The following is a 26,261-nucleotide window of genomic DNA, read 5'->3' as shown; positions in this document are numbered from 1 at the left end:
AGATTCAGAGGCTTCTCCCATCCATCCCTTCTCTGTTGAAATACTTCCATTTAGGACTAAATTCAAGATTTGGAAGGGATCTTGAAGGTCATCTAATTCTACCTGCTCCTCATTTTACTGATGAGGAAACTAAATCCAGAGGGTTCAAATGACAAATTATACAAATAGCAAATGAACAGAGATGGAATTCAAATTCATAGCTACAAATCAACTTTGCACTGTACCATACTTTGAGGGCAGGAAGGAACTGTCATTTTCATTTTTCCTTTCCCAGTTTCTAGTGATTCTTTGCATGTGGCAAGTACTTATTGCATGTTAATTGAATTGAACTCAGCAGACCTTGTTTAGCTCTGTTAACTTTAATGGCCATTTAATAGGCAGCATGTACTTGATAGAAGAATACTATTGTGTGTAATGTTAGACTTGTGTGCGTGGATGTAATTAAGATAAATATTATTGTATGCTAAAGGTTGTATGTGGTAAGACATTTTGTTTTTACATTATGTTTTTACTGAATGAAATATTCCCCATTCCAAAGCAAGCATGAATAAAATTAGGTTAAATGTGGCATGTGACATTTCAGTCTCTTAAAAATTCATTTCACCTATTTTATTGAATACTGTATATTTTTTGTTAAGCTATTTAAAAAAAAAAGATGGGGGAAGATTCCGGTTAAGATGTTTGCAAATTTCAAATTCTCCAGGTTTCCTTCATTAAAACAGAACAAATTTGTGCCCCAGAGTAAATACAGACTAATGAAAAACTAAGAAGACTTGGGACAGAACAGTTCTCCTGGGATAACCCAAGACAACTGAAGAAAGACTCCAGGCAGGGATTAAACAGTGTGAAGTGTTAACACTTACAGGCCAGCTCCCCAGAAATACTGTGGGGAACTCTGGGGCCAACTGGGTTTAGCTAGAGCTTCCCAAGGACCACAGAAACTTTGACCTCCTGGATTTCATGTAGAAGACTGAGGGAACTTCTTCTGATAAGGAACACCAGGCCCAGCTGTGCTGCTGAGACATGGTCCTAGGTGAGAAGGAGCAAGCACATTCACTGAGTGCAGAGCCATTGAGGCAGGGACTCTGCTGATTGTGTGCACTTGCAGGAAGGTGGAGTTTTTGGTTTGGGGTTCCAGGTCAGAGGGGAGAGCTGAAGTGAAACTAGAGGTACCATCTCTCTAACTCACAATTAGAGGTGCTTACAGTAATACATTTCATTTAAAAAATAATTTTTTTTTCAAAATTTAAAAAATAAACAAGCAAAGAAGAAAGAACTTAACCATAGAAACTTACTATGGGAATGGGGAAGACTGAACTCATTTTCAGATGGGGACAGTGAAGTAAAAAAAAAAAAGGCCTCTTCCACCTCAAGAACTCAAAAAAGATTTTTAAAATCAAATGAAAGACTGACGAAAAACTTTTTTTTTAAATTCAAGAAAAACAAAATTATAAAAAAAAGTTAACCAACTAGAAAAGGAGATAATAAGATAATAACTTCTTGAAAATTAAAAGAAAAATAGAAGCCAGTGAAGCTATAAGAGACTAAGAAATAAAATAGAAAGAATGAAAAAATAGAAAAGGATATGAAACATCTTATAAGAAAAGCAACAAATCTGGAGAACAGATCAAGAAGAGAAAATATAAGAATAATTGGACTACCTGAAAGCTAGAACAACAACAAAAAGAAGTTTGATGCAATAATGCAAGAAATAATCCAAGGAAATTGTCTTGCAGTGATAGAACATGAGGGGAAAGTAGAAATAGAAAAAAATCCATCAATCATTCACCACGGCAAAGTTATCCTTTGTGGAAAACATATAGGAATATTATTGCTAAATTTCAAAACTCCTGGATCAAATAGAAAATTTTGCAAGAAACAAGAAAAACAATTCACATATGCTGGAGCTACAATTAGAATTTGTACAAGACCTATCAACAATCACAATAAAGGACCATAGATTCTGGAATTGTATATATACTGGCAATCAAAAGAATCAGGCCTGCAGCCAAAAATATCATATCTAGCAGTAATTATCCATAATATTGAATGAAAAAAAAAGGACATTGCATGAATTTTCAGATTTTTAGGACTTTGTCTCAACTAAACCCAAACTTAATAGAAAAATTCACATATAAGAACTAATGTTAAAGATAATTTCAAGGAATTTAGCATAGACAAATTGTTTTTTACATAAAATGTACATATGTAAGATTGACATCAGTAATTGGGTAGCAGAGAAGAAAGATTGAGGCAGAGTTGAATATGATATGATTCTAAAAAGCAAAAATGTCTAGGAAAAGTTAAAATTAGTAATTATGTCATACAAATTAGATGCAGAGGAAGAATAGATACAGGCATTAGTAGGATGAGTTTAGCTTGTAGTTTTGAAAATGTATTCAAATCAAGAATAGGTTAAACAGGCAACACTACATATATGCCATGAAGGATTTATAGCACCCTCCAAAATCTATAAAGAAATAAGAGGGGACAGAATATTAAAAAGTGGGGTATAGAAAGATGTATAGATTTATGGCAGTGGGACAAGGTGTATAGATTAATGGAAAAGGGATAAAGAGAGAAAGAAAGAGTAGCATAGGATAAAGTAGAGTAAATTAATGAGAATGGGATGAAGAGGGAAAGAAAAGATGAGGGGAGAAAATACAGGAGAGATCCATGGCTAGGGGGAGGTTAAGTAATAGGAAGGCAGATTGAGGAATAAAATTAAAGTAAAAGAATTAGCAGGGATAGGAAATAAGATATATAGAAACTCTATAAAAAGAATCAGGAGTTAGAATCAGGAAATTAGAAAAAATTTGGGCTAATAATCATTAATCTTAAACAAAGTCAGATTTTAAGATTTGATCAAGAGAGAAATCTACATTATATGTCAGCCATATTTATATTATTTTAGATGTGTGTTTATATATGGTAATTGCATGGTATCTATTTAAATGTATGTATGAGATTTGATCAAGAGAGAAATCTACATTATATGTCAGCCATATTTATTTTGTTTTAGATGTTTGTTTTTATATGATAAATGCATGGTATATATTCATATGTATGTATATGTTTATATATGTGTACATATATATGTATGTGTATTTCTAGATATATATATATGTGCGGGGTCTGTGGGTAGGTATGAATATGTGTATGTGTATATATATGTATATGAATAAATAAATATATCTGTGCTTAACTATAACTTGCTTGGGAGAGGTGGGGAGGATCAAAGGGGGGGAAATAATGTAAAAAGTGTGTCTTAGACAACAAAAGGATAACCTATAAGGAAGCAAAAAAAAAAGATAGACATTCATTGTTGTGGCTTTTTGAATATAGTGAGCTCTGTAGGAAAAAATCCTTGGTCTTTAGAGGAAGAAGTGAAGGGGATGGACAAGACTGCCACAAGCTTTCCACAACCTCCCTTCTCTTTGTCCACCTCCAAAGTGACTCTGGCTCCTCTCACTACATCCCCTAATCCCTCCTTCCCTGATATTCTGCTGGCACATGATAATGTTTTGTTTTGTTTTATTTTTTATTTTCTGTCTTTTTCTATTGTCTTTTCTTATTTTGTATTTAGTTCAATAAATAATTTTTTTAAAAGCCTTTTATTTCAAAACATGCAATAATTTTTTTAAAAAACAAAATAAAAAAAGGATGAATAAAACATGGCCATCAAAAAAATAATAATAATACTATTGTGTATCTGGTATCTTTTTTTTTTTTAATTTCCAGGTTAAAAACAAATGAAACCAAAGTTCTAAAGCTTCTAACACCACTGAGCAATACCTTGGATCTGGAGAATAAATGGATATCAAATCGTTTCAGTTTGTTACTCATAATCCTTAGTGGTGATAATAGGCATCCTTGTTTCACCTATGATCTTATTGAGAAGGCTTCTAGCTTATCTTCATTGTAAATAATGCTTATTGACACTTTCAGATAGATATTACTTATTATTTTAAGGAAAGCCCCATTTATTCTTTGTGCTCTCTTATGTTTTCAATAGGAACAAAAGGTATATTTTCTCAAAAGCTTTTTCTACATCTCTTGAGATAATCATATGATTTCTGTTGGTTTTGTTATTGATATAGTCAATTGTATTGATTGTTTTCCTAATATTGAACCAAGTCTGTGTTCCTGGTATAAATCCCACACAGTCATAGTGTATGATCCTTGTGATATATTGTTTCCTTGCTAATATTTTATTTAAAGTTTTTGCAACAATATTCATTAGGGAAATTGGTCAATAGCTGTCTTTCTCTGTAATAGCTCTTCCTGGTTTAGTACCATATTTGTGTCATAAAAGGAATTTGTTTGAACTCCTTCCTTGCCTATTTTCCCAGAAATTATTTGTTCTTTAAATGTTTGATAGAATTCACTTGTGAATCCTTCTGGCCTTGGTGATTTTTTGGGGGGAGTTCATTGATGGCTTGTTCAATTTCTTTTTCTAAGATTGGGTTACATAAGTAGTTTTTCCCTCTTCTGTTAATATGGCAGTTTATATTTTTATAAGTATTCATCCATTTTTTTCCGATTGTCAGATTCATCAGTTTCTATCTATTTATTTATTTATTTGCGGCTTTAATTTCCTCTTCATTGGTGGTGAATTCTCCCTTTTCATTACTGATACTGGTCATTTATTAATCGCATTTGATTTTTTTTTTTTTTTTTTGGGCTGAGGCAATTGGGGTTAAGTGACTTGCCCAGGGTCACACAGCTAGGAAGTGTTACATGTCTGAGGTCAGATATGAACTCAGGTCCTCCTGACTTCAGGGCTGATGCATTATCCACTGCGCCACCTAGCTACCCCAATCTCGTTTGATTTTTTAGAATTTCTACTTTGATGTTTAATTGAAATTTTTAATTTTTCTTTTTCTGTTTTTGTTTGTTTGTTTGTTTTGGTCATTGATCTGTTCCTTTCTGTTTTATTGATGTAAGCCTTTGGAGATATAAATTTTTCTTTAACTATTGCTTTGACTGCATCCCCCAAATTTTGTTATGTTGTCTCATTCTTGTCATTCTCTTTATATGATTTGTTGTTTGACCCACTCATTCTTAAGGTTTAGATTATTTAATTTCCAGTTAATTTTACTCTATCTTTCCATGGCCTTTATTAATATAATTTTTGCTAAAATGCGATCTGAAAAAGTTATATTTACTATTTCTACTTTTTAACTTTTGAGTGTGAGGTTTTTAACAGTCTAATATAAGGTCAGTTTTTTGTGTGGCTGTCATGTTTCACTGAGAAAAAGATGTATTCTTTTCTGTTCCCATTTAGATTCTCTAGGGGTCTATTTTATCTAACTTTTTCTAAGATTTGTTCTCTTTTCTAACATCTTTTTTGTTCATTAGTGATTAGATATATATCTAGTTCTGAGAGGGAAATGTTGAGGTCTCCCACTAGTATATTTTTTCTGCCTTTTCTCTTTTAATTCATTTAATTTCCTTAAAAATTTGGGTGCTGAAATGCTCTCAGAAAAACGTCAGAAGTCCTACAAGAACTCATGCAAAGTGAAATATATCATGTACAAAATAATAACACTGTTGTAGGATGATCAGCTGTGAATGACTTTACTATTCTCAGCAATATAGTCATTCAGCTTCTCAGAAAGACTTAAGATGAAAAATATTCTATCTACCCAGAGAAAGAACTGATAGTATCTGAAAAGAGTTTGAAACATACTTTTTTTTAAAACTTTGTTTTTCTTGAGGATTTTGGGGAGGTGGATTTTCTTCCTTTCACAACATGATTTTTATGGAAATGTCATGTATAACTTCACATGGACCTTCTCAATGAGGTTAGGGGTGAGGAGGGAGGAAGGGAGAGAATATGGAACTCAAAAGTTTTAAAAACAAGTTAAAAAATTTGTTTCATATACATATGAAAATTAAAATATTAAAATATTTTTAAATATGGGTGCTATTTAATATGGTGCATAGATGTTCAGTTTTTATATTACTTCATTGCCTATTATACTTTTCAGCTCTATGTAATTTCTTGGTTGTAATCCAAGTTCTTTTGCCTTCCATAAATATTGTATTCCAAGCCTTCTCCTTCTTTAATGTTGAAGCTGCTAACTCCTGTAATCCTGATTGCGGCTCAATATTTGAATTCTTTCTTTCTGGATGCTTGCAATATTTTCTCTTTGACCTGAGAATTTGACCATAATATCCCTGGATGTTTTCATTTTGGGAACTCTTTCAAGAGGTAGTGGGTGGATTCTTTCAGTAACTGCTTTACTCTGTGGTTCTAGGATATCAGGGAAATTTTCCTTATTAATTTTTTAAAATGCTTTCTGGATTTTGTTTTTGATTATGACTTTCAGATAGTATATTCTTAAATTTTTTCTTCTCAGTCTATTTCCAGGTCAGTTGTTTAACCAATAAGAAACTTCAGTTTTCTATTTTTTCATTTTTTTGGTTTTATTTGATTGCTTTTTGATGTGTCATAGAATTGTTAGCTTCTACTTGCTCAATTCTAATTTTTAAGGAATTATTTTCTTCAGTTAGTTCAGATTAGTTTTTCATTTGGGCAGTTCTACTTTTTAGAGAATTGTTTTTTTCAATGAATTCTTGTACATTTTTTTCCATTTTTTAGTACTTCCTTTACTAAACTGTTAACTTTTTTTTTTAAATGATTCTATTACATAACCCTCATTTCTTTTCCAGTTTATCTTCTGCCTCTCTTACTTGATTTTTAAAATCCCTTTTTATCTTTTATAGATGTTCTATTTGGGCCTAAGACTAATTATTTTTCTCTGAGGCTTTGAATAAAAAACTGTTGTCCTTTCTGAGTTTAGGTTTTGTTCTTCCTTGTCACCATAGTAACTTTATGTGGTCAGGGTTTTTTTTTGCTTTTGGATTTGTGTTTTTAGTTTTTTTGGGTTTTTTGCTCATTTTCCAGCCTATTTTATGACTTTTAAAGTTAAGTTCTACTCCTGGGGTATAGGAGTCACTGTCCCAAGTTTCTTGCACCACAAGCGAGGGGCCTGCCCCTTGACCTCCTGCCCTAAAAACTAGAGGCTTAACAGCTGCCTACTAAGTGCTGGCCTGCTGTGCCAAGTCTGCAGGATATATATTACAAGGGTCTCCCCTGTCTTGCTCAAACATCATCAGTACTAAATTATGCTCCCTTTTTACTCAAGTGAGACAGACCTTTCTTTCAATTCCTGAGTTGTCTTAGGCTGGAGAATTGTTTTACCCCATCTTTTTGTGCATTCTGTTGCTCCAGAATTTTATTTGAGCCATTGAAATTGTTTAGAAGGAAATTTGGGAGAGCATAGACAAGTTCTTGCCTTTTCTTTACTCCTGAAGACTTTCAATATCAGTATTTAAGACAATTCACTAATTGCTGGCAGCAAATTCTTTCTTGTCCCCAGTGTGCATCTTTCCTGGCTGCAATTTAAGCCATGGAATTATGGACCTTGTAGCTCAGAAAAACCAGATATGTCATCTAATCCAGATTCTTCATTTTACAAATGAGGAATCTAGGGCCCAGAAAGTTTTTAAGTGAATTACCAAATTAGCTAGTTACCACAAGTACTTATGTAACAGGACTTAGACTTTAATCTAGGTTATCAGTCTTCACACTTCTCTGTCATGCCACATTTTACTCCTGTTAGAAAAATTTTCAAATATCATTTACTTTTTCTTTATAGAACAGATGGAGAATTCAGACCCTTTACCTGTATATGATGTCCTAATGTTCTGTGCAAGTAAGAATACAGAAAGAATTCATCTCTACACTAAGGTAAGGTTTGCTGGAACATTTAGCACATTTTTTAAAGTCTTTTTTTCAGTAAATATGTCTAAGTTTTCTAGAATACCATGAGTAAATCTGTCTTTGTTTGATCCTTCAAACTTTACAAAAGATTTGAATTTAAAAAGGCCTTTTAAATTCCATGACCACCCTTTATAAGCACTGCTGTTTTTGCTATCCTATTTGCACATATAAAGAAACTGAGGTTCAGAGCAATTAAGTTAATCTTCCATTGTAACACAATTGGTAAGGGTCAGAGATGGAATTAGGATTCAGGTACCCTCTTGACTTCAGTTCTAGCCCTCTTTCTACTAAATCTTGTTGCTTTAGATCTCTCCTATTCCCATTCTCACTCAAATTCTTGCCTTAAAATGAGGCAAATGTTCTCAAACTGCCTGCTGTTATTACTCTGTATTTAAGTGATTTTTATGTCTTTAATGACACACTAATACTATGAGTGCTTCTGATTTGATTTTAGATCTCAGATTTTCAAATAATTATAAATATAATACCTTCCTAACAAATTGGGTTGCTTTAATTTTTATTAGCCACATATTGGAATTGAGAATTTTTTAAATTAAAAATCTATAGTAAGTCATTGTAAACTGACTTGAAATTTAAATGTAGATTGTTTTGTTTTGTTTTGATTTGATATCTATAGCTCTACCAACTTAGAAAAGTTTGACTAGCATGTTGCAAAATCATAGCAAGAGGCAGTGCAAACAGATAAGGAATTGTCCCTAGAAGACCTAAATTCCAGTCATTCTTCTAAAAATTAAGCTGTATGACTGAGCAAATTAGTTAACTTACTTAATTCACTAGGAAAATTCTTTAAGTCCAGGGAGTTTCCTATGTAATTGAAATCACATATTTATTCCCTTTCTTTTTGATCTTAAAACTACTTTATCTGGCATCATAGGTACTTTTTTTAAAATTCAATTTTTTTCATAATACTTTTGATTGCTAATATATCCTTCCTGTACCCAGAGAGTTATCCCTTATAGCAAAGAATATTAAGGGGGGGAAAAAGTTCAGCAGAACTAATCAACAAATTAGTCAAATATTATATGTAGTATTGGCACTGATTGTTTGCTGTTTATACAAAGAAAGAAAGAAAATGTTTTGTCATGTCATTTTTAATTTAATATTATTCAGTTTCATTTTTTGTTGTTATTATTGAAGTTACTTTCTATTTTGGTCTTTATATGTTTCTCTGTCTCATATTTATCATTTCTTAGATTGCAATAATTTTTCATAAACTTCACATATTACAACTTTTGTTTAGCTTTCTCATTGGGTATCTAATTGGTTTTCAGTTCTTTGTTACTGCAAAAAGTATTCCACAAATATTTTGGTATATAAGAAACATTTTTATCATTAGACTTCCTGAGGGTATGTATACCCAACAAAGTCCGTTCATGTGTATGATCTCATTTGATCCTAATGGCATTCTATGAAGTAATAAATACAGATTTTTTAAAAAAAGAAGTGAGTTGAATAATGTGCCAAAGGTCAGCCTGTCCTGTGCCTGAGCTGCAAATTAGTATTTGATCCTAATTGAACACAAATGTCAAGTCCTCTGACTCCAAATCTGGTTTCCAGTTAATTCTCCTTTATATTATCTCATAGAAATCTGCATATGAAAGTTTCAAGATTCCATTCACATTTAAATTTTAAAAAAGAGAGAAAATATTCTTCTGCTGTTGAAATCCTTTGTTCTGACACATTTTCCCTAGATAGGTCAAAGAAGCTCAGGAATTGGTCTAGTGAATACCTCATTCTACCTTAGAGAAGGCACATAGAAAAGTGGAGTAACTTGTCCTGAGTTGGACAGCTAATATGTGTCAGAGGATAGATAGATTTGAACTCGGGTCTTTTTGACTTTCAAAATCAGCTCTCTGATACATTGCCCTGAAGTTTTTCTTGTCAAAGAGGAAAGAATAAAATTCTATATGGGCTACCAGAGTAGCATTGATGTGGATTTAGCTGGTACAAGCTAGCACAAGTTCAATATGGCCTTTGCTCAGGAAACACTCCTTCCTTGTGGTCCCTTCTTCCTAGAGCCCTTTCAAAAAACAAAAAACAAAAACCTTGTATTAGTTTATTCTTTAGGTGGCTGCTGGCAATGTTATGCTACATTGTAATAACAAATCAAGTGTTGCTTAATACCTAGGACAAAAATTGACTAATATTTTTCTCTCAATCTATAATCAGGATGGTGAACAAATGAATTGCAATTTTATTCCTTTGGATGTAAAATTAGACCTCTGGGAAGATTTACCAGCTTGTTTTCAAGTGAAACAAAACCGTTCCCTGGTAAGAATAATAGTCCTTAGCAGTCACTTAAATACACTTTTTGTTTCATCATTTTAATATCCTTTTGAGTGTAATAAATGTAGAGCAATTTGCGACACTTGCAAATTCTAATTATTGGCTGCATTTTCATCAGTTCAGACACATTATTAATTACCACTGATGCTAATAATAAACACAAAATCTGTTTCTTTGGCAAATGATCACACCTACAGTTACTGTTTCTGTGGAAAGAATCATCTTCACATCGTTTTATTTCTCATTTATAGGATTAGCAACTGTGGTGTTTGTCTCTCATAAAATCACATTTTATCCTAAAGGTTAGACTCTAACAGTGATACATTGTGAAAGTGGGAGAAATTTCATGTTGGGTTACTCTCAATTAATTATATGGCTCATCTAAGTGCAACTTCAGGCCAGGTGTAGCCCAAAAAGGTCTTTGGTCTGATCTGTGACTGCATTTATCTTTCTTGCAAAGAGAGGTTAGCTTGTATTGGTAACTGATCCCAGCAAGCAGGACAGTGCTTTTTAAGTTATAAAGTATCAAGCATAATGACAATCTCTATGGGGACAATATTTTTTTTATTCTTTGAATGAAAATGGCATATTGCCCCGTGAAATACATAGTTGACAGAGGCTACATATCTGCCTTAAAAGAGAGAACACAGTTGTGATATCTTTTTTCTCTTTGATGGCTTTTATCCCTGCCTCTCAAATTTTTAGTAAATAGCCAATGTTGTCCAGACAGTTGTTGGCTAAAATATGGGTGGTGCCCCAACACTATTTCCCCCTTATCTGTTTTGAGGGATTTTCTATTTGAAGAAAAATTCAGTTGAAGTGCAACAAAGATGTTCAATTCTAATTCACTGGTAAATGTACTTTGTTAAATATTAGCTCTACCATCATTTCAATACCTGCTTTGACCATTTCTGACCTGACCATTGCAAAGCATGTGTTCAGATTGTCAGATCAGACTTGGGCTAGTGTCCTGTATGGGGGAGCTGGTGATAGGACTATAAATTTAGAACTAGAAGGCCTGTAAGGGTCATATAACCCCATTTCCTTATTTTGCAGGGAAAAAAAAACCAAGGTCCTGTGAACTGAAGTGACTATCACTATTGATTTTCAGGCTTGTTGAGAGTTCTGTGGCATCCCCAAAATTTTACCTTTAGAAAACTCTTATGATAAATGAGATTTTTGAGTCACAGAGCTGGCTATAAAATATTCTCCTCAAATATACCTAATTGAATAAGTCTGTCATAATTATAAAGTCCTTTTTTGAAGATAACATTAAAATATTATTTTTCCAGGTGTCACATGGCCAAATTACTTAAGAAGGATTACTGCTTGATATTTTTTGTACTTGATCATCATCAGCTCTTTTCAATATCTCATTCTCTGCCAGATTTTGAAGTTTGTGCGAGAGTGGAATAGTCTCACAGCCATGAAGCAAAGAATTATCAGGAGAAGTGGCCATATCTTTTGTAGCCCTATTCTGGCTTTGGATGAGATAACAAAGCAGCAGACCAAACAAAATAGTATCAAAAGGTGTGAATTTTCTCCTTTCTCTCCTTTCTTTCTCTCTTTTTGTGATCATTCCCCTAGGAGCAACCAGGAATATAATAGAAACTTGTACATTAACAGCTTATTTTTGTTGTTGTTCATTCGTGTCTACCTCTTCATGAACCCATTTGGGATTTTCTTGGCAGAGATACTGGAGCAGTTTGCCATTTTCTTTTCTACCTCATTTTACAGATTAGGACATTGAGGCAAATAATTAAGTAACTTTTTCAGGGTTACATAACTAATAAATGTCTGAGTCCAGATTTGAATCCCAGAAGAAGAGTCTTCCCAGGCTCAGCATTCTATCCACTACATCCAGTAGCTTATTTTGTAATTATATAATTGGTTACTTTATAAATTTTCTCAGAAACAATAGAAGAGGGCAGCTTTCCTGTTTCTTGATTGCAGGGGGATCCATTCAAGTAATACTACCCATGTCCAAAGGCTGATGATAATCACAATTCACATTTCTATAGTGCTTCCTCCAAAAAAGTTCTATGAATTAGAGACTATATGTATCACTCTCACCGTTTTACAGTTGAGAAAACAGTTTAATGAAGGTTAAGTTATTTTTGCATGGCAACATAGTTAATAAGCATCAGAATTAGAATCTGAATTTAAAATGCTCCCTGACATCAAGTCTAGTATTCTCCACATGCTACACTACTATCTCTGTCATTGAGCAGATCAAATGCAATAATCTACACAAAAAGCTTTGAGTTCCTTAAAACACCATGTAAATGTCAGCTATGGATATCACTTTATCAGTTTATTCTCTTTTATGCCCCAATTGTCTTAGTAGAGTGGGCTAAAAATAAAATAGAGAGCAATAGAAGGATTTCTTTGCCTTAGTGAAAGCTTATTTTAAAGAAGATAACATAGACTGGTAGTGGACCCCTTCAGCACACATGTGTGACTTTTAGCACTGTTGAGCCACATGTGAGTAGTGCAGTGATGGATGTTACAGAGGTGAGGTTTGTACAGCCCTGGGATAGCCTCTTTGCCAAAACTGTCTTGCTATCCTACAAGGCACATGTTAAAAAAGGAGGGATCACTGACTTAGTATCCTGCTTTTGAAATATTGATTCCTTTATAAATATTAAATTTGTTATATATCAATACATTTAGGTTCTACAGGTTTTTTTGGTTTAGATTACAACAAATTTTTAATTTATAAGTGTTAAACTATTGCCCAAAAGGTTACATACCTGGCTCGTAATCTCATCACTAGGAAATGTTAGAAGAGAGATTCTAACTCAGATCATCCTGAGTCTGTATCTAATATCTGTTCTCTAATCATATGGCCTTAGTCGATAGACTCTTTAATAATTTAGATTCAGTGTTTCAGTGTTACATATTTTTTTTCAAGTATTTCCCTAAAATCTTACTTGTTTCTATTTGGTGTTTATTTTGATTGTTTACTTGTTCTTTATTTTGCTCTATATCATTTCTGAAAGCTTAAATCTTTTCCTGTGCTGTATTTTCTAAATTTTCTCCACTGCCACATGGTTCAAACATATGGTAACTGTACTCTAGAGTCTAGGGCTCTTTATAGCTTCTATGAAAACTTTCAGATTCTCCAATTTGATCTAATTTTTATGATTTTTCAGATATTTATTCATGAAATGCTTACAAAAAAAAAAATTTAAAATTACTTTGGTCCCCAAACCTCACAATGGATTCTTTAATAACTTTTTAAGTCAGTGAACTTGGTTTTCAGGCTTTATAAATGTTGAATAAAACCTGATGCAAAGCTTAATAATATATTTGTCCTTCTTAAAGTTAGGAAGTCTTCCTATTACCAACAAGAGATATTTTGAATTTATCTGTATGGCAAAATATGGTAGAAAAGTGTCACTCTAGGGGATAGCTGAATGGGGGAGAGGATTAAGATGAATTTAGAGAACCCTAGAGAAACCCATCATTATTGATTTTGATGAGATTTCCACCAACTTGTTGGACTTATAAAATATGATAGCAGTCCAGATTACATAAAAATGTAGAAGTTTAGACTAATTTTCAGAAAGGAAAAAAACTGGAGATGTAAACTGCGCAGAGAAACTAGGGCATACTAATTAAAAGAAATTAATTGGGTAATTGCATTCCACCTACTTAAATTCCCCTGTTGCTTTAATTGAGAATAACATTCTTCTTCATTTCCAGTCTCTAAATTGTTGTGTGGTATCAAAAGTGCTGAGTAATAAGTTTCTGAATTCTATTTCAAAGGTGCCTGTATTTTAATATGAGGTATAGTATTTGCTGGTAATTATGGAAATGACCTTCACATTTTCAGAAGACAGGATTCAAATCAGTAAACTAAAAAATGAACTAAATAGTGTTTTAGAATAGATTGATACCCTCATCCGATTACATAAATTTGATCTTTTAAAAAAGAAGGTCAAGAAGGAGCTCAGTGAAATGAAATTAGAAGATTTATATGCACAACACAGGAAATTGAACACCCAAGAGTGGTGGCTACTCTTGTGTCCTCAATAAAGTTAAGTGGTACTACTGATACTCCTACTCTCTTTGTTTTTGTAAATGTACATTTGGCAAATAGGTATAAATGGTATTTGGATATCTTAGGTGCAAAACCATGCAAAGGACAGTTTTTTATGAAAAGTAGTATGTGTGTGTGTGTACATATGTGTATATAAATCATTGATATTGGAATCATGATACGAAAGGAAAAAGTATATATTTGTCTTAAATTGTGATATGTTAAAAGAGAAAAAAATTTAAGTAAATTTATATTGTTCTAGATACATAACTAAAGAAGATGTTGCAGCAGCTACTGTGAACAAAGTGCAGAATGATGGGGGTAGCATCCGTGTGATCACAAAGAAATCCAGATTTTCCTCTAAAAATCAAACGTCTTCTGATATAGAAACATGGGAAACTACTATAAAGTAGGTTTTTAATGCTAATAAAATACATCATCATCATCATACTTTGCCATTTATATGGAATTTTCAAAATAATTTTATAGATTTGAGTCTTACATACTATATGAGAAGCTGAGGTAGATATTGTTATCCTTTATTCAGTAAGGTAACCAGAAAATATATTTTTTCTTTTATTCTAATTTACTGAGCAGATGGGTAAATGTGTGCAGTTTCCAACTTGAGTACAATCAACTCTGAGTCATTTACAAATAGACTGATAGTCATTGATACATCTTGCTTTTAAATTTTATTAACATTGCCACCTACTTTATTTAATTGCTTTATTCTATGAAGTGGATCTTTGCTTCTTTTAAGAGCTGAAAGAGAAAGCTTTTTAAACCAGGGGGAAAAAAAAAGAAACAAACAAAACTCTGTTTTTTGAAGGTGAGAACCAGAAAATATAGTTTAAATTTCTTTTCATTCCCTACATTTATTATTTATAACAGGGTTGTAGCATTTTATGCTCTATACGTATATTGATATGCAAAAGTTTTACTTAATCATTTCACAAATTGTTGAATATTTAGGGTTTTTTTTTCCAGTTCATTAAAATTATACATAATTTTGAGGTTCAAGGGTTTATCTTTGTCTTACTATGCCTATTATCAGAGAGTCCTCCAAAAAGATTCTTCCTGTTTGAAGTTACCACCAATGTATGAGTGTACATTTTCCAAAATCTATGCAGTTTCTTTTTTTTAATTTGGTAAGTCTGGAGTGTAAACCAGAAAATTTTAAATTTGAAGGTTTGGCTTTAATGTTATCTAGCACTATGTATCATTCTGAGGTCTTTTTTATATGGAAAAGGAAAATGGGCCAGAAGCAGGAACTGGAAGTTTTCTTTTATCTTAATCATTTTCATTATTTGGTCTGAAATGTTTTAGTTCCCAGAATACCCAAAACATTTAATATTCAAACATAAATAGAAGCAACTTCTAAAGCTAAAAAAGAAATTATAAACAATATTTTGTACTACTTTATCTTTCTTAGTATATAGATAATACAAGAATATGGTTATATATTGTAGTGCTGGATGACTAGCACAGTGTCTGGTACATTATAAGTAATTAATAAATGCTAATTCCCTATGTCCAAGAATCTTGAATTTAACCTAAGCATATTCATTCAGACATTCCTGTACTATATTATGGAATACTAATTAGAGTTATAATACTTTAATACATCTGGGATTTCATAAATGCCAATAAAATAACAACAATGATAATATAGAACAAATATAACAATAATAATAATGTTATTGTTAACATTTACACAGTTCCTACTATGTTTCAGGCACTATGCTAATTTAATTTTATAATTATCAACTCATTTGAACCTTTCCTCTGGTTGTTCATTCATTCAGCCATAATGTATTTATTTAGCACCTACAGTGTGCAGGGTACTGTGACAGCTATTAGAGGTACAAAGTAAAAAATATAGTAGCCTCATCCTTCAGAGAGGGAATGTGCGACATATATACATACTAATAAATGCAAGATAGATGCAAAATAAGTACAAAATAATATTAAGAGATGGCACTAAGAAGTGGAATTAGGAAAGTAATCTTATAGAAGAAGGCATAGCTGGTCTTTGAGGGAAGAGTTAAAGATTCTAAGGGAGAGATGAAGGAGAAAAGAGTATCCCATACACAGCCTGTGGAAAGTCATGAAGATAGGAGACGGGATGTTTAGTACTAGTATCAGCAAGTAAAGTAATTGGGCTGGAATGGTGAGTGTGAGAAAGAAGTATATAAGTCTGCAGAGAAAGACCATAGCAATTGGAGAAGGGCTTTGCAGGCCAATCAGAAGTGTTCTTATTTCATCCTAAAGGCAATAGGGGATCGTTAAAGCTTCTTGGGCAGAGGAGTAATATCATCAGAACAGTACAAATTCCACCCCTTTTACAATTTATTAGACTATTACTTTGGCCCCCACAAAATGCATCACCTAACTCACCTTCTTGATGAGCCTGTCCATATTTCTGCAGGCCCAACTTTGAATAGCAGCATAGTTCAATCTTTTACAGGTTGTTAGGGCTTGCTTGGGGCCCACAAGGTTCAATTGTCTCTGCAACATAAGAAGCCAGCCAAGTAGTACTCTATAGGGAAAATGAGAATTCTAACTGTATAGCATTTGTTCATTTGAAAGAGAATTCTAAAAGTTTCTCTGACTTCTTCATTCTAGCCCAGTCCAAGATGATCTCATCATGCAACCTTCTACATCTAAAGGATTTTTGCAGGCTATAGATATTAAAGGAAATCCACTTTGTCTCCACTGTCAACAGCCTACTTGCAAGTCTGACCAACAGTATAACACGAGTGCTTGGGATTCACGGTTTTGTTCTCAGAAATGTCAGGAAGAATTTTGGATTCGATCAAATAACAGCTACCTACGTGCTAAAGTATTTGAAATTGAGCATGGTGTGTGTCAGCTCTGTAATCTGAATGCTCAGGAACTCTTTCTTTCTCTCAGAGATGCTCCTAAAAATCAACGGAAAAATCTTCTGCAAACCACTTGGATCTCAAAACTCTCCATAGAACAGGTAAAACATAAAAGTAGAATACTCCTGTGGGATGTGGGAATGAGGATGGGGGTAGGAGTGGGAAAGCAGCATAGTTCTCATTGACAACATTTTGAAATACAAAATTGTAGGAGTAAGAAAACCTATGAAAGTTCAAAGTACAAAGTATTATATTGAAAGCATGGCTGGGTTTCTATTGTATTATAAAATGTAATAAAACCAAAACATTTATGATCCTAAAGAGGCATGTTTTTGAAACACTATCATCTTAGTTCAACTAGATTTCTGTCCAGGTTTCTAAGGCTAATAATTAATATGAAATTTCAGTGTACAACCACAAAAATTTAAAGTTTATTGTGTGTACCTATATGTATGGCTAGATAGTGATTACTCTTTTCATAAACCACTCATTGGTGATCATTTTTTTTCAGGTTTAAAAAAATACATTTTTACTTACCTAATATTGAGTTTTTGATTGGATTAGCTAATAAGCATCTTTTTTAAACAGGACACATCTAGTAAAATATTTCTGCTGGAATTTTTTGCTCTAATTTTTGGCCTCTGAAAGGATCTCTGAAAGATATGATTTAATTGAGGAGGGTCATGTAGGAGTGGAGTACTTGTCCCTGGGTACCAATCTCTACTTTTTCTCTAGCCTTAATTGACCTAGAGCCTTCCAGGATACACCAAAGAAAAATAGCATTAAAAAATTGCAAAATAACACCAGAAAATGCAAAAATTATGTCAAAAAATATTTTATGGCCGACAAAATACAGGCTAAAAGCTTCTGATTAAATAATAGCACTAGTCAAACAAAGTTTCTAAGGAAAAATGGTTTTCAGAGGCATCTGGATGCCACAGTGGATAAAGCACTGAATCTGGAGTCAAGAAGACCTAAGTCCAAATCCAGCTTCTAACCCTAAGCAAGTCATTGAACATCTGTCTGCCTCAATTTCCTCATCTCTTACATGGTGACAATAGCACTTATTTGCCAGGATTATTGTGAAAATAAAAGAAGATCTTTGTAAAATGTTTTGCTCACTTCAAAATGCTAAGAATGCTGGCCATTATCATTTGATATTTTAATTAGAAGAAACCATAGATGATATTCTTAACAAATTTTAGAAGACACAAATCTGAGGGTGATAACTAAAACATTAGATGAAGGATAAGGGGCAAAAAAAAAATTCTCAACATTCCAGAATTATGGACAAATATAATAATATTTTAATAGGAATAAATGTGAAGTCTTATAGTTGAACTCAAGAACATCAACTTGTACAGAGAAGTATAAGAGAGGAAAACTATAGCTTGGAAATAATTAAGTTTAAAAAGAATTGATAGCTTTAATGGACTGCCATCTTAATGTAGATCAGAAGTGTGAAATGACAGCCAAAAAAATCAAATACTGTATTATGATAGATTGCTCTTCCTGCTCCAGAACACCCAGATCCCACTTCCAGCCTTCCTCTCAGTGCCATCTTTTGCTCTGCTGGCCTCTTCCTTCCTTCCATTCCCACCCCCACTGTTGTCAGGGGTGACTCCAGAAAGGATAATGAAGCTCCATGAGTAACATTCCAGCACAAAGCAAGAGGGGGCAGGAGAGACCCTTCACAGAATACATTAGAAAATAGGAGGAAATGCCCCTGGAGCTGGAGTATTGTTTATTATCTGTGGACTTCTTTAAGCAAAACGTGTACACCCCTTATCAACGGTGCTTTAGAGGGAATCCCTGCTTTAAATAGGGTTGGACCAAAGATAGGGTCATCCCTTCCAGCTTTGAGGCTCAAAGAGTAGTAACTTTATGGCTGGTATGTGTCCCATGTGACATGGGAGCATGTCAACAAGGAGAGGGAACATCTTGAAATTAGAAAGGTCTGTGGAATTGGATACTGCTTGCAACAAAGAAATGTGAATTAGTTATTACAAGTTGAAGCCCAGACAGATTTCAAAAAAGCCATTTTGTTGAGAACCATGATCCTGTCCTTTGTATTTGCTTTTGATAGTGCTAACATATATACACAGGAGATTGGCCCATATGAGAATAAGTGTGTGTGTGTGTGTGTGTGTGTGTGTGTGTGTGTGTGTGTGGTCTTCTGATAGAATCTGAAAATGTTAGTATAGCAAATAATAGAAGATTATAATACTACAGCTGAATATCTCTTATTGATTAAACTTGTTGATTACTGGGCTCCTTAGAATCAAACCATTATTGATCAAGCTATTGTCCAATTTAGCACCTGTATTGTAATTTCTTTTGAGTCCTTTAGAGCTATCCTAAAGAATTCCATGGCTGCCAAAATGGCAAACTTTCCTAATTTTAATTTCTTCCTGGCTCAGGAAGAAGAAAATAAAAACTACCTTTAATAGTCATTTTAGTTATATTTAAACATCACCACTGCTGTGCTCTGATTTAGATTTGCAACCCCAGGCAAGATGTTAATATTGCATACAGTTTCGATGTAGGTCATTGTTGGTTAAATATAAAGTGTGTATATATGGGATGGCCTAAATGGAGGTTATTTTAAATGGTAAACTCAATATATTTCAAACAGGGATGCTAACGAGATTTGTATTAAAAATGAAGTTCTATTCTATATAACTTTGTAAGTCAACCTTCCTTGGTTTTCCAGTGAATTTATCTTACAGATTCCTAGAATTGAGACTAGTTTTACTTCTGTTGAAAACTATTAATATTTAAACTGTCGTTGATAAAACAGCAAAGGCATTTAGGTCAGCAATTAAAAACTGCTTGGGTCAGTTATATGCAAAAGCACTTAATTTCCAATCTGTTCCTTTCTTTTCTAAAAATTTTGCTTTAATAAGTATGTAAACTAACTCAAAGGTGCACTTGCAAGTGATTTTTCCAATCTGTCGGGAGTCTGATGCTTTACACTTGCTTGTAAATTGTATCAAAATGAGTTAGGTGAAAAAAAATCCTCCTTTCAACAACAGATTTCTTATTGCCTACAAGGAATAAACTAAATTGCTAACCCTGAGGTTTTTCTCTGTACAATAAAAGCTATAAAAAGCCACAGTAATGTATTTTCCCTAGGATTTTGCTGTATAAACATGATTGCACAATGCCAAGCCAACAATTACTCTAGTGTGTGGTGTATAGCTAAAAAGTGCTGATGTGTTATGTTTTTATTGCAGTTAAATGAGATGATGATAAACCCTGTAGAAGGACACTTCTGGCAGGTGGATCATATCCGACCAGTCTACAGTGGAGGAGGGCAGTGCTCCCTGGAAAACCTTCAGACTCTCTGTACAGTTTGTCACAAAGAGGTCAGTTTGAGTTTACACATGCCTTTACCTCTCTACCCTGGGAAGTCAAAGTACTATTTGGAATATGTTTTTCAAATTTATGAGTAAGAATCTGTATTCAAGTTAACTGGTCTGGTCTAGATGAGAAATGATACTGTTTGACTCCATTCTTCACCTAATACAGTAAGCTGCACCTGCTGGACTTTTAAGAGCTGGTGCTCATTCTCAGGGACAGATGGAGGAAAGTTAGATTTCAGATAGGTTTTCTGGTCCAGACCCTTCATTTGAAAGGTGAAGAAACTGAAACCCAGGGAGATGGAGTAAATAACCCAGCCAGAGAGGCAGGGCAAGAGCTACTGTGACCACTTCCTTAGTCGAGGGCTCTGGGCACCAGCATGCTCTTGCCCTCTCCATGAGAGAAGCACATCTCTTTTCAAACTATTTTTTCCTATTTTCCTCTTACAATGATGTCTGCTACTCATCTTTTTAGTTCTTTCTAATAAAGATACAGATGGGCTCTCAGTAGAATCAGATTACCTACAACAACCAGACAACATCATGGCTCAGCCTCAGTTGTGCACTGAGAGATCTCTAAAGGCATTCCAATCTCTCAAAAATACAACAAGCTCTTTGAGAAGTAGGACAAACAGAAAAGGAAAAGGAAGGAGCTGACAGCAAATGTAGCGGGGCTAATCTTTTCTGAATGTGTGATTCCATACAGATCTTTGACTTGATTAGAGCCACCATGTCAGCTAGCAAATCTTAAGTGATTTCTAAGAAGACTCCTACTAAGTTGAGAAAGCTGGCAGTTCCAAGAAAGAACATAATTTTATATGTGTGTACTTTTCTGAACTCAAGAGTAGTTACATTAGCTTGGGATGTTGGGGTGGGAGGAATTACAAGGCTGTTGTGAACATCTGTAGTTTTGTGCACTAGACAGCAATCCTTGGACCTAAATCCTACTAGATTTGATCAAGAACAATATCAGGTGTCATTATTACCTTTGGAAAAACGCAAGTGGCTACACATTTGTCAGTCCTGGAAAAAACAAGACCTAAAGTTAGAAATAATTCAATATGATATCTGCTTATATCTGAGACCACGAAAAAACTTGGGAATCTTGTCATTTTCATTACTTTTTAAAGTTTTCTTAAGGACTGATGTATAGTTTACTGACTAGTATGAATCGAATTAAACTGATGGTTTTTAGAGGCAGTTAGACTGTAAAGTTAAAAGAAAAAAGAAAATGGTGTCATTTATCCATTAGTACAGATTTCAGAGGCAAGTATGGTTCAAAAAATAGTAATAACTTGTACTACACAAAATATTATGATTTATAATTGTATTTCATATACATTTACTACTTTCAAGAACTCTTTGAGGTCATCTAAGTCCAACATTATGCTGAGGGAAGAAAATGCCACAGAAATGCAAGCAATCCATGAAGGAATTTTAGGCACTTGTGTTTCAGGCACTTGACTAGATGTTGGGAATGCAAGTAATAAAGAATAAAGTAATCCCTGCTCACAAGGAATTTATGTTTTAATGGAGAATACAAGTAAATAAAAATATGTGCAACATAAATGTAGAGTTGACCAAAACAAATATGTGCAAAGTAATTAAATATAAGGTTTTGGAGAGAGTACACTAGCAATGTGGAGGATCAGGAAAGACTTCCTGAAGAAAATGGTACTTGAACAGAATGTTGAATGATAAGAAGAACTATATGAACAGAGGCAAAGAGGGAAGGCATTTCAAGAATGATGGATGGTCAGGATATACAAAGATAGGAAATGAATGCCATAGTGAGGAACAGAGAGAAACCTTGTTAAGCTGGATTGCAGAAGCAGAGAAATATCCAGTGATCCTGAAAAGATAAATTGGAGTCAGGTTGTGAAGGGCTTGAAAAGCTAAACAGAGGAATTTATATTTTATCTGAGAGGTTAAGAGGAAGCCACTAGAATTGGATGAGTAGGAGAATCAGCTTATCACATGGTAAACTTTGCTAAGGGCAAATATAAAATGAACTATAGTGCTGAGAGACTTGAGGCAGAGAAACCAATTAGGAGGCTATTTCAACATCCTAGGTAAGATCCAAGGATCTGAACCAAGCTGGTATCTGTGTGAATAGAAACAAGGGGTCAGATGTGAGACTTAGAAGATAGCAGCTAAAGATAGAACTGGTATAATTTGGCAACTGATAGGTTCTAGAAGTTAAGAAAGAGTGAAGAGTCTACAATAACTCCAAAATTACAAAAACCTGGGAGATGGAAAGAATGTTGGTGCTTTTGACAGAAATAGGAACAGCTTGGAGTGGAGTGGGATAGGAAGGGAGAATATTATATATTTATATGTGTATGTGTGTATGTACCTGTTTTTTGACTTTTAGAAAACAGCTAAACAAGCCAAAGAAAGAAGCCAAGCAAAAAGGAATTCTTCAGCTTCAAAGCATGGATCTGATATCACCAGATTTTTCATAAAGAAGTAAAATGCAAACATATAAATGAATCAAATATAAAGGAATGGGAACTTGCAGGTTTTTTTTCAGTTTTCATATTTATTCCTTTTAAAACTTGGAAAAAGTCAATCAAGAATTTTCAAGATTTTCTCTGCTGACATGAACTGTTTCAATATTACAGAGGGTTCACAGCAATTGTGTCAAGGCATACTCAAATGAAGGTATTTTGCCATAAGGCCCTGGGACTCATGGCAGAGATGGCATTATCACAGAGTACTAAAATCCCATGATCTTAGTTTTATTCAGAACTGCATCCATTTTCAGTGAATTTAACCCTGCTTTTTTCTATTAGATCTTAATTACTGTATCACACAGATTTTGTCTTAAAAACAATAACAACAAAACAAACCTACTTTGTTGTTTTTGAACTGGTGCTAGGATTAGTGTTGGCCTAGTAGTGTCTGGCTATCCAATAGTTTGCAGTCCAAAATTTTTTTGTTGCTAATATCATGCTTATTCGAAAATGCTCAGTTAGTTATTAAAATTATGCTGAGTATGCAAGAAGAGACCCATATTTCTGAAGTGTCTCCAAGCTTGGTTTCTTACATTATGCATTTTGCAGTTTGGTTAGCTTGACTTATCAACAATAAATATGCTTTTGAAATTAAGCTAATGTAAAATATATTTATGGACAACTTGGTATTTTTAGGCAGAGCTACTAATAAAGTTATTTCAAAATTGACTTTCCATTTAAAAAGGAACATTATTTTAAGATTTCATTTGATTGGTTTCTGAAATGTCTAAAAGCAAAATTATCATCATTGAAATAATCTTCAGCATCAGATAGATAAGCTTTTCATCATGTTTAATTAGTTTAAAGTGAGATTAAAAGATTAAAGATAGAGATTAAAGAGGCATGACAAGAATCATCAGGTCCAACTTAGAAGCTGGAGCTACCTAAAGAATAACTTTAAAGGATTCACTTAAAAGAATACCTTAAAAATAAAAGAAAAAAAGTAATGCCTTAAAGGACTTTACTTAAGAGTAGAGATCTATTGAAAAACTATAAATCTATTTGGATATATACCAAACTAGCATAGAGATTTCCCTTTGCACATTGTAAAATAGATGCCCTTGATAGAAAGATGATACAGAATAATGTTTCTTTTGAGAATTGTGTCACTTGGTATTCATTCACTGGTTTAGTTTAGTGTTATTCTGTAAAGTAGGTTGTGTTACTTTGGGCCTCCTCTCTTTTCTATACAAGTTGTTGGCAGACTTCTCTCTCTGGAGTTGGCTCACTTGAAGGTTGATGTAGGATTTGGCATAGTTGGTAATTCAGAAAAATAAGAGACCATCATCAGAGCCCAGCATACTTTATTTCCTGTATCATAGCATGGTTGCAAGTTAGAATTTGGTAATTATAGATCCCACCTGAGTAGTCACTTGCTCCCCGGCTGTAAACTAAAACATTAATCATAAGAATATAGAAATATGAATTTAAGAAGTAGAACAGATTGAGGTGCAGTGAGCCAAGAGCATCTCCCTTCTATGGCAGGTTTTTCAAATGTTGACCATTCAAAAAGTTTTAAAAATTCAATGACATCAGCAAGTATCTACCATGCAAAATATTTAGAAGCCATATCTTGAGTGATAAGAGTCGCATCTTTTTCCAGGATGATGTATTTAACCTTTCTGAAGCATAAAATTAAGGTTTTGAGGCAGAGATCTGATATCAAAGACTTCAGACTAAAGATCTCTGCAAGTGAATTTTTAGAAATTGTTCTTTCTCGTGTATATGTTATTTACTTGTTTCAGTTGTGTTCAAAAATGTTCTTTCTCAAGGGTATTTGTAAAATGGAGCTATCAATTAAAGAGAGAAAAATGGAGGCCTGGACCAAAGTACAAGAAAGGTTGCCAACCCAAACATTGCAGACCTCCAACAACAGTAATCCAGAGTGAATCCTCAGAGAAGAAAAGTTGATACAATATAAGAAATCCATAGTAAACGAAAACTAATGATTAAGAAAAATGGTTTCTCAAATCTTAAAGAAATAGGAAAGTTTTACAGTTCAGGCTGTCTTCCTCAAACCAAAATAATGAATTGGGAATTTTCATCCTGAGAATGAATCAAAGATTGGCCATATTGAAACCAAGAACTATAATTATGTTGTATAATTATGTTGAAGGAAGCCTTCCTTTACAAAGAATCTTGGCTCTAGAACTCTTAAATATTTTCATTACTTCAGAATGAGGTTTATATCACAGGATTTCAGCCAGGCCCAGATGAGAAAAATAAATACCAGGTATCAGTGTATCTTTTCTTGCATTGAGTCGGTTTATTTTATATTTAGGAACACATATCTCTAGGCAGACTTTGGTAGCAAATGAAGATGCCATGGCAGACGCATTCATTTTGAAATTAAAAAAAAAAAAACTGACTCAGCAATCAGTACAATTAAATATGTATTTCTCAGATCTTTCTGTTAATAACAGTCAACTTTTACCACTTCCTCCTCACCCTTTAAAGGTTCGTGGCACAGATTTTTCCTTTTGTTTCATGTTAATAAGTTGAATTTCTTCAAATCTTTGCTTGTCATCTGCTCTCATTATTACATTTAAAAAATTATTTTATATATATATATGTATAAAATATTCTGAATTAAATATTAAAGAAATCAGTGTTCTTAAGCAATCCTAAATAAAATTTAACACTCCTATTCACTAATAGAATATAAAACTCCTGGTAGCAGACATCTGAATCTATGGAAATAATCTCATTTTCTTTTGCATGTTATCAACCTATCTCTCACTCAGTATATTGTTCTTTGGGACAGGAAATTGCAAACTGCACAGATCTATTTAAATATTACAACCGCCAGAAAATACCTTTCACCATATCAGTTTTTTAAGTTACTTTAAATTGTTGAGAATATTTTTTTCCACATTACTCGTGTTCTTATTTACTAAGAATCAGTTTTATCATCTATGGCAAAGCATTCTGGGTTTAGATTACCCTCCTGTATTACATTGTTCTTCTCATTCTCTGAAGTCATTGAATGTATCTGTGATGGATTTTTTTGGTTGTGTATAATGATCATGTTCCTGTTACTTCCAATATGATGAGAATTAATTTCTAAAAGTTTATAAAGGTAACAAATTATTCTGCATTTGCACTCAGCAGTATATTTGGTTTTTCTGCAACCACTTTTCATCATAAGACTTTCAAAAACCCCAAATACCACATTTCTTTTTTTAATTTTTTTTTATTTTTTGCTGAGGCAATTGGGATCAAGTAACCTGCCCAGGATCACACAGCTAGGAAGTGTTAAGTGTCTGATGCCAGATCCGAACAGTACCACATTTCAAAAGAACCTAGGAGTCCATTTGAGCACACTCAATTAAGGATCTTTTTAAATGGGGAAGAAAA

The 26,261-nt window shown here is 33.5% G+C and overlaps 1 protein-coding gene across 1 annotated transcript in view; it reads left to right on the top strand.

Moving 5' to 3' along the window:
• The window catches only part of LOC127557241 (DNA annealing helicase and endonuclease ZRANB3-like), a 70,594-nt gene extending 44,621 nt beyond the window's left edge, over positions 1-25,973 (top strand). Inside the window, exons 6-12 of the mRNA XM_051990633.1 lie at positions 7,583-7,759; positions 9,983-10,084; positions 11,487-11,629; positions 14,407-14,553; positions 16,770-17,127; positions 20,263-20,394; positions 22,763-25,973. Of these exons, the coding sequence (XP_051846593.1) occupies positions 7,583-7,759; positions 9,983-10,084; positions 11,487-11,629; positions 14,407-14,553; positions 16,770-17,127; positions 20,263-20,394; positions 22,763-22,861 (1,158 nt within the window). The 3' untranslated portion in view covers positions 22,862-25,973. The remainder of the gene's footprint in view (positions 1-7,582; positions 7,760-9,982; positions 10,085-11,486; positions 11,630-14,406; positions 14,554-16,769; positions 17,128-20,262; positions 20,395-22,762) is intronic.
• Positions 25,974-26,261: the final 288 nt, after the last annotated feature.

This window comes from Antechinus flavipes, chromosome 3 (assembly GCF_016432865.1).
Source record: "Antechinus flavipes isolate AdamAnt ecotype Samford, QLD, Australia chromosome 3, AdamAnt_v2, whole genome shotgun sequence".
NCBI classification, from domain to species: domain Eukaryota; kingdom Metazoa; phylum Chordata; class Mammalia; order Dasyuromorphia; family Dasyuridae; genus Antechinus; species Antechinus flavipes.
This window is presented reverse-complemented; position numbering and strand designations above follow the sequence as displayed.